At 42.3% G+C, this 9,547-nt stretch overlaps 1 protein-coding gene across 1 annotated transcript; it reads left to right on the forward strand.

Moving 5' to 3' along the window:
• Positions 1-2,826: 2,826 nt before the first annotated feature.
• Positions 2,827-5,095, forward strand: LOC140922365 (uncharacterized). Its single transcript, XM_073372355.1, has 3 exons — positions 2,827-3,557; positions 3,683-3,717; positions 3,924-5,095. Exons 1-3 carry the CDS (start codon positions 2,827-2,829, stop codon positions 5,093-5,095), a joined length of 1,938 nt encoding a protein of 645 aa, XP_073228456.1.
• The last annotated feature ends 4,452 nt before the right edge of the window (positions 5,096-9,547 follow it).

Here is a 9,547-nt window from a genome sequence, read left to right on the forward strand (position 1 = left end):
AATAATTTAAATAAAACAATAAACATTAATCAGTTAACTTTTTACCCAGTACGATCGAAGCACGCGCCTCCTTTGAGCAAAAAGTCATAGAATTGACCACATTATAAAACGTTTTCATGAAGAGAATTTTCCATAATACTGGGACTGTTTAGTCGGAAAAATCTGCTCCTATGTGATATATAGGGCAATTATTATGGGCTTTTAGTGAAAACGATAAAAAAAATTCCCAAAATCACCTATACGGCCTGCTGGACGGGCTCTCGAGGCCCTGCCAGGGTAAATTCCGACAAGCAACATGGCCCAAAAAGTAGCGACAGCGCGTAAAATGAAATCGTCACAAGAGACAACCTCCCTCGGCCAAATTGCGACAGTCACGGCAAAACCGACAAGCGACAAGCATTTACAAACACCGACACGAGAAGTTTTAAAATTCAGGCGGGCAACATGCCCCCTCCCCCCCCCAACTTTATTAGAGTCTCATGTCTTATTGCTCAGACACGGTGCCTTACTAATGTGAATGAACATTAATAGAGCTAAGCTTCAACATGATAGAGAACTTACTATGTTTAGGTTTTATTTTCCTTTATTTATGGTTTTGTTATGTGTTACGCGGCATTTTGAGTAGTCTTGCGTGCGATGTTTTGTTGTTTTATTATATGTTCGACTGAAAACAACCCGTGCAGCGATTACATTGAGAAAGAGACTACTAACAATCATTAAAATAAGTATAACTCGGTGAAACATGTACAGAGACAACAATTTTCATTCATGACGATAAGTTTTGTGAGTAAGTGTCTCTGAAATTTATGAGCGTAAGCTCATAAACTTCAAAAACCTTGCAGATTTAAGCCGGCTTCCGGGTGTTTACTTCAAGATGAACCGCAAGGCAACAATATAGCTCAGAGCTTTCTTTTTGTAGCCAAAAGCATAACTAAATATATTGTATTCTTCGGAACGTTTACTTTGTATTTGTGGTCAGAAAATGTTAAGACTTTTTAAAAATCTGTAAGGTCATGTCAAACCTGATGCTATTGTAGGTCAGTTCATTGTCATGTAGTTTGACAGCTGTCAATTGATTGAACTTCATTAGAATGGCGAATTTTCGAATAAAAGGACTGTTGACTGCGAGTGTTAGTAAGACATCTCAGTCTGGCAGATCGTGTTTTTGAGCCCTCGTTGTTAGTGATCTGATAGTGGTCTTCACGAGTTCCATTTTGACAGCTGTCAATTGACCTTAATTTGGCTAGCGCGTATAACTTTAAACTTCTGGCAGCCTACCGACAACCCTGGCCGGTCAAAGCGAAGTTTCATTTCATTTTCATTTTTATGTTTGTGTGACATATCAGCTTATATGTAGAGGAAAACGACTGGTCTTTCATTTGAGCCCGCGAGATGGTCATGTGATTACTGTCAGCGGAAGTCTGATTTTGACAGCTGTCAATTCATCCTCATACGGATGGCTTACAAAGTGTTAATTTCTCCAAGATGTGACATTTGACATCAGCTTATATAAAGTGTGTGTACGGGTGGGCGTACGCTACGTCATAACCAAATTTTCTCGGATGGATAGTTTACCAAATTTTCTTACCCATGGTGCTCCGCAGGCGCGCGCTTCGCGCGTGCGAGAGCTCCGCTAATAATAGAAACAGAAAACGGCGAATTCAAACTCTTTCAAAACCGCTCAGGCAAAAGGACGACTATATAGCACAGGTAAGGTAATTCAACGTTAATTTAACATCGATTTAAATACATACTTAACGATATATCGCTATGGGTGAGGCAAACGGTAAATCCAGTACATTTTACTGTAAAATAACGGCGGTTACACACACAGATTGTGTGGGAGCCCTGTGGAGTAAATCATTCCGCATTACATTGAACCATTTGCGTATGACTTGAACCATTTGTAAATGTTTCCACGAGTTCTTATTTTAACAAACCATTACGCAATAGTGCAGCCGACCGTTCGTTATCATCCTCGTTCATTTCGCACATCGTATATATATATATATTGATGGATTATAATTTAAACAAACTGACTCTTGTTTGGCCGTATCGTTTTAACGTCTACCAGTGAACAGCTTCTCATCTGACCAAATGGTTTGTAGTTTAGGTGAACCATTTCACACAAAACAACCAGACTATTTTAGGGACCGGTCATTTAATAGAAGGGGGTTGGGCTAATGCATTTTAATTTTCCTATACATAATTTCCCGTGGGCCTGTTTTTGCCAATTACTACGAAAAATTGTATTGCGTGACGTGCCTTTCTAGAAGCTTCGCGAGAGTTCATAGTTTGTTCATTTTAGGATCTTGTGTAAGCGTTTCTAAAGCGGTATATTTTGTAACTCTATAATTAGACTATTTAGAAAGTTATAGAATCTTATTGTGGAAGTATATAAGTAGGCTAGTCCGAGTTAAGTTTTAACTAGTTTTCACAAGCGAAGAGAGTTTGACGTTAGTCGTGTTTAGTCAAGTGTGACGGAAGAAGTGTTTTTTCAAGTTGGCGGAGGCCGTGTAAGTTTAACGATTAAAGTGCTGTTGTGGAGTTTCACTTCGCGGAAACTACGTTCATTTTTGGAATAAATCTTCTTGCTTCTTATTGCTGTTCCGACAACCCTGCGTTCAGTTTAGTTTGCAAGCTACCCGTCCTCTAAAAGATTACCCGCGTAACATTGGGGGCCTGTCTTGGGAGAGGAATTCAATTGTTTGCCGAGTGCGGTAACCAGGAAAGGACAGTTTAAGAAGAAGGAGCATACAGAGAAGTAAGAAGAACTGCTACAGGGAAGTGTATCGAGTGTGTTTACTGTGAACTACTGCTGTGAAAATGGATAAGTTTATAAAGATTGGATTAAAATTCGGATTGGCGGGAGAAAAACTGCTCGAGTTTGTGCGAGAGAAACTGAAGTTAGAAGAGGAAAAAGAAGAAAAACGTAGACAATTGGAAGAGGAAAAGGAAGAAAAGCATAGGCAGTTAGAGGAAGAAAAGGAAGAGAGACGTCTTATACTCGAGGAAGACAGAAGAAAGGAAGAAGAGAAAGAGGAAAGGCGTAGAAGAGAAGACCAAGAAAGAGAAACTAGGCGGCAAGAACACGATCTGAGAACATTAGAGCTGGAAGCGGAACTGTTGAAACAGAGAGAGGCTATTGAAGCTGCTAAGACAGAGCATGAACTAGAGCTCGCTCGTCTAGGACAAGGCCGTAACGATATCGAACGTGCTGACGTGAGAGAGGATAGGGCCAAGGCACCCAAGCTTCCCTCATTTGTTGATGGCAAGGACGACTTGGATGCTTACCTACAACGATTTGAGAGATTCGCAACAACAGCTAAATGGGAGAAGACAGGATGGGCTTCGAAACTTAGTGCTCTTTTGCCTGGACGTGCCCTAGAGGTTTATTCGCGATTATCTGAGGAAGCAGCCCAAGATTATGACCGAGTGAAGTTAGCTTTGATGAAGAGATATGACCTTACAGAGGACGGCTATCGTCGTAAATTTAGAGCATCAGAGCCGGAAGTTGACGAGAGTCCGGAGCAGTTTATAGTGAGACTGGATAGATAGTTGTCGCGTTGCTTAGAACTGTCGAACACTGAACGATCTTTTGAAGGCCTGAAAGATTTAATTGTGAAAGAACAGTTTATTGACTCTTGTCCAAAAGATTCAGCAATTCACCTTCGTGAAAGAGCCCCGGAAACGCTTGTTCAGATAGCGAAGATTGCCGTGATTATCTGAGGAAGCAGCCCAAGATTATGACCGAGTGAAGTTAGCTTTGATGAAGAGATATGACCTTACAGAGGACGGCTATCGTCGTAAATTTAGAGCATCAGAGCCGGAAGTTGACGAGAGTCCGGAGCAGTTTATAGTGAGACTGGATAGATAGTTGTCGCGTTGCTTAGAACTGTCGAACACTGAACGATCTTTTGAAGGCCTGAAAGATTTAATTGTGAAAGAACAGTTTATTGACTCTTGTCCAAAAGATTCAGCAATTCACCTTCGTGAAAGAGCCCCGGAAACGCTTGTTCAGATAGCGAAGATTGCCGATCAGTACTTAGAAGCACACGGAAAGCATCTGTTCAGCTCTGCGAGCAAGAAGCCACAAGTACAACCCAAGGCGGAGGAAACAAAGACTACACAAAGTGACACAACAGCCCTCCAGCGTTATAAGTGTAATGCCCGCGGACACAAAGCTATTAACTGCCCAACTCTAGCTAAAAGGTGTTTCCTATGTGGCAAGCAAGGTCATGAAGCGAGGAACTGTCGATCAGGTGGACGAAAGTCAGGAGGCCAAGGTAAGGATGGCAACCCTGTGCAACGTGGTCAAGTTAATGCTGGCTGTTTGGTTAAGTCTCCCGATCTTAACGCTACCCCCGAGGAAGTCAAGTCGTGTATTCAAAATGATCAGCTTCTGTTAGCCTGTGGCAAGAAAGTCCCGTTGCTGAGTAATGCATGTGTTGAACCCTTAACTGGAGTAAGAAGTAAGATGCCTGTTGTAAAGGGCAGAGTTGGAGAGAAGACTGTCGACGTTTTAAGAGATACTGGTTGCAGCGGAGTAGTAGTCAAGAAGGACCTTGTCGGCAAGGATCAGTTCACCGGAGACTTTAACGTTATGTTGCTTATTGACAACACAGCAAGGAAGGTGCCTATAGCAAGAATTTATGTTGATACGCCTTATCTTAAGGACCATGTGGCAGCGCAGTGCCTTTCAGATTCTATCTACGACCTAATTATTGGCAACGTACCTGATTCCAGGGATGCACAAAATCCATACCCCAGTTGGCAAGACGCCTGTGCAGTAACTACAAGAAGTCAAGCTAAGCAAAAGGATGAACGCATGGCCTTGAAGGTGCCTAGTAGCAGTGAGAGTCCTATAGAGGATAGAGAGAAGCTCAAGCAGATGCAGCGCGAAGATGAGAGTCTGAACAAGTACTGGCATCGAGACGATGTGTTAGCAAAGGGTCAGGCGGAGATTTCATTTGAAGACTGTGGAGTACTGTACCGTCTGTCCAAGCACCCTTATGTGAATGGTGGTAAACCGCTTAAACAAGTCATGGTACCTGAAAAGTTGAGACCCCCAATATTGGAAGGAGCTTACGGATAGATCATGGGCGGTCACATGGGCATCAAGAAAACAACAGACAAGATCCAGAGTGCGTTTTATTGGCCTGGAATTCAAGGTGACGTAACTCGATTTTGCAAGTCCTGTGACGTTTGTCAGAAGACTGTAAGTAAGAGATCAGTGCCGAAGGTACCCTTAGAGAAGATGCCGCTGATTGAAAAGCGCTTTAAGAGAGTAGCAATAGATCTTGTTGGGCCTATCAGTCCTCCGAGTGAAGACGGACACAGGTACATACTGACGCTGGTACATTTTTCGACTTGCTACCTTGAGGTCGACCACTAAAGAACATTGATACGTAGCAGAGGCATTGGTAGATATCTTCAGCCGTCTAGGTGTACCCGAAGAAATCCTGAGTGATCTGGGTACACTGTTTTTTTCTGATTGCATGAGAGAAGTCACCCGACTGCTAAGCATTAAACATCTTGCAACAACACCCTATCTCCCGATGTGTAACGGTTTGCCAGAGAAGTTCAACGGAACGATGAAGTCTATGCTGAAGAGACTGTTTAGTGAGCAGCCAAGACAGTAGCATCGCTACATAAACCCACTGTTGTTTGCTTATCGTGAAGTCCCCAAGAGTCCACTGGTTTTCGCCGTTCGAGCTTTTACATGGAAAAGTTGTTAGAGGACCACCGACTATACTCAAAAAGCTGTGGACAAAAGAAGTTGAGGAGCCTGAAGTAAAGAACAGTTACCAGTACGTTTTCGAGTTGCGAGAGAAGTTAGAAGATACCCTTAAGCTCGCCCACAGTGAATTGGAGAAAGGTCAGCAGAAAGGAAAGCACTATTACGGCCGCAAGTCTAAAGATAGGAAGTTTCAACCCGGTGAGAAAGTGCTTGTGCCGCTACCTACCGACCATAACAAGTTACTTATGCAGTGGAAAGGTCCCTTTGAAGTTAGTTCAGTAGTAGGTCTCAATGACTACAAAGTGAAAGTAAAAAGGAAGGAGAAAGTTTACCACGCTAACCTACTTAAAAAGTATTTTGAGCGAGAGGAGACTACAGTCGAAGGAGAAGTAGCTGTTGGAGCAGGCGCTACGAGTATAGACGATGCTGTCGACTGTGCAGCTAAAGTTAATGAAGTAGAGGAAGAAGAGGTTGATTTCTTAGAGCTTGTTGGATATGTAGCCAAGGAGTCAGTCGAGGATGTTACAACTGGACCGAATCTTACGGACGAGTAACGGACTGAATTTACGGATCTGGCTAAACAGTTCACGAATTTGTTTACTGAAGCACCACGTACCACAGATCTTGTTCAGCGTCATATTAAACTTACCTCAGACGAGCCAGTTAGATCAAGACCTTACCCTGTGCCTTACAGCATGAAAGAATCACTGAGAAAAGATATTGCTGACATGATCAAAATGGGAGTTATTAGAGAGTCCAGTTCTCCGTATGCGTCACCTGTTGTAGTGTGCGTTGATTATCGGAAATTAAATAAACTAACTGTATTTGATCCTGAGCCTATGCCAACTGCTGAACACTTGTTCCAGAAGCTTAGCGGAGACAAATTCTGACCTTAGCAAGGGATATTGGCAGTATAACTATACCAGAGGAGGACATACCGAAAATTGCGTTTGTAACACCTGACGGGTCGTACGAGTTCTTGGAGATGCCGTTTGGAATGATTAACTCGGCGGCAACACTGAAGCTTGCAATGAAGAAATTGATAGCAGATCTAGATGATGTCGACTTCTACTGGATGATATATTGGTTCACACCCGTACGTGGGAAGAACATGTTAGAGCCCTCAGAGACCTGTTTTCGCGCCTTGCACAATGCAAGCAGGGTTGACTATTAGATCTACAAAGTGCCTATTCGGAGTAAACAGTGTGGATTTCCTAGGCCATGGACTGGAGCAAGGAGTGATTGGTCTACATCAGGATAACGTGGAGAAAATTAAAGATGCCCCAAGGCCAAACACAAAGAAACAGGTGCAGTCATTTATGGGTCTAGCAGGATACTACAGAGATTTCATTCCCAACTTCGCTGCGATCGCAGCGCCCTTATCTGATCTCACACGGAAAGGCCAACCCAACAAAGTAGAGTGGAGTGAAGCACAAGAAAAAGCCTACCAAAAAATCAAGTCTTACCTAACAAGTGAACCTATTCTACGTCTCCCCGATCCAGCTAAAACCTATTTCTTACGGACTGACGCTTCCAACAATGGAATTGGTGCAGTATTGATGCGAAGGTACGATGAGAAATTATTCCCGGTTTGTTATGCAAGCAAGAAATTGTCAAGTGCGGAGCGCAACTACTCTACAATCGAGAAAGAGTGCCTAGCGATTGTATGGGGAATCAAGAGATTTCATCTATATTTGTACGGTGTACCTTTTTTGCTGCAGACAGACCACGAGCCGCTGAAGTACATGGACAGCGCAAAATATACCAACGCACGACTCATGCGATGGGCGATGTTTCTACAAAGTTACAATTTCAAGGTGGAAGCCATCAAAGGATTTGAGAATGTTGGAGCGGATTATCTTAGTCGAGTAGAAGAGTAACCTGAGAGACACCGGACTACCATTGTTGTATATTAGCTAACAATTTTTTTTTGTATTGGAAATTTAGGAAATTTCTTCTGAAAGGGGGTTATGTTAAGAAAAATTGTATTGCGTGACGTGACTTTTTACAAGTTTCGTGAGAGTTCATAGTTTGTTTATTTTAGGATCTTGTGTAAGCTTTTCTAAAGCAGTATATTTTGTAATCTTTCTATAATTAGACTATTTAGAAAGTTCTAGAATCTTATTGTGAAAGTATATAAGTAGGCCAGTCCGAGTTAAGTTTTAACTAGTTTTCACAAGCGAAGAGAGTTTGACGTTAGTCGTGTTTAGTCAAGGGTGACGGAAGCAGTGTTTATTCAAGTTGGCGGAGGCCGTGTAAATTTATCAAGTTAAGTGAAGTTGGCGGAGGCCGTGTAAGTTTAACGAGTTAAGTGCTGTTGTGGAGTTTTACTTCGCGAAAACTGCGAACTTCATTTTTGGAATAGATCTTCTTGTTGCTGCTCCGACAACCCTGCGTTCAGTTTAGTTTGGAAGCTACCCGTCCTCTAAAAGATTACCCGCGTAACACCACAGCAGAACATAATGCGCCCCACCTTCGAGTGTGTATATGAAATAAGATGACCCGCCCTCAACCAGAGGACCATTTAAAGCAAAGAGAGAGTAGCCCTCCTCCCAGATCTAGTAGTTGTCACTGTGATCTGAGTATCATCCCCTTCCTCATCATCATCCTCTGAACTCGAGCCAATCTCGGCAAGGACATAATCTGTTTGAACACTTTCATCATCAGAAGTTAAGTATTCCTCTTCATTTTCACTACTGCAGAGTGGACCTACCTCTTCTTGTGTAAAAACGTGTCTGTTGTTGAATAATATGCCTTCTCACCTCCATTTCTCTGCAGGAAGCTTCTCCAGGAGAGCTATTAAAGAAGCCACAATAAAGCCCATAAGCATCTTCAAAGGAAATGAAACCAATTGCTTTTCTCGAATGCTTATATTGTGCAAGCAGGTGATTTAAGATGTAAATCAAGCAATTCAATATCTTGCCCAGTAACTTGCTATTAGTACATGAGCAATCCCTCTAGCTTGTCCAAGTTGTTGCCCACTTTACACGTTTCGAGAAAACCTCGAAGGTGTTTTCCTACACAAGACTCGAATCTTGCTTTGCTTCTTGATTCAGAGAACGAAAAGCTGCACTCTTGTCCAGTTGATATAAACTTGAATTCCTGTTCACAATGTCCATCCTTCTATGACTTGTTGTCATTGATCTCGATATCCGCCATGTTTTATACTTCCATGCTTTGAACCACTTAGGTGAACCTAAGCACACAAAACAACCAGACTATTTTATTTTAAGAATGATCATTTCTTTATTACTTTAACCACTTCGTAATTCATTACTACACCATTCACCAGAACAAGATCAGTCAAATGCCCTACCCCAGGGCCAACAAAGACAAGCAAACCCCCACCCCATACCCTGTCTCCTCGACCCGCCCCCCCTCCCCCCCTCCGGCTTTACATTGATAGGTGCATAAATCCACTGTTTTAAGCGATTTTTGAAGTCCTTTGTTTTTTCTTATCCTCGTAAATCTACGTATCGTTGCTTTTTTCTCGTAACAAGCGATGTTGATTGAAAATTCGACTAAAAGTGTATTGTGAAAGGTTTGAAGCCAGGGCCGAGTTGTTCAAGGCTGGATTAAGATAACCCAGGGTTTGTGCGAGATTTGAATTAAGATTTGAAAGCTTAAAAAGCAATTCAGTTTTAATTCTTTTTGTCCACAATTTGATGATGGGAAGCTCTGAAAATAAGAGAGAAAATTATCCGAGAAAATGCTTTTGAATGCAAGAAAAAGAAACCAGGGTTAAATTTAACCCCACGTTAAGCGCCAACCGGCCTTCGAACAACTGGGCCCTGAGTCATTTCAAAA

The sequence above is a fragment of the Porites lutea genome, chromosome 13 (assembly GCF_958299795.1).
Source record: "Porites lutea chromosome 13, jaPorLute2.1, whole genome shotgun sequence".
Lineage (NCBI taxonomy): Eukaryota > Metazoa > Cnidaria > Anthozoa > Scleractinia > Poritidae > Porites > Porites lutea.

What these genes read in the sequence shown, in the direction of transcription:
- LOC140922365 (XM_073372355.1), top strand. Translation starts at nt 2,827, where the DNA reads ATGGATAAGTTTATAAAGATTGGATTAAAATTCGGATTGGCGGGAGAA. An exon ending in ATAGTGAGACTGGATAGATA is followed by an intron (nt 3,558 to 3,682) that starts GTTGTCGCGTTG and finishes TTCGTGAAAGAG; the next exon opens with CCCCGGAAACGCTTGTTCAG. An exon ending in TTCAGATAGCGAAGATTGCC is followed by an intron (nt 3,718 to 3,923) that starts GTGATTATCTGA and finishes GATCTTTTGAAG; the next exon opens with GCCTGAAAGATTTAATTGTG.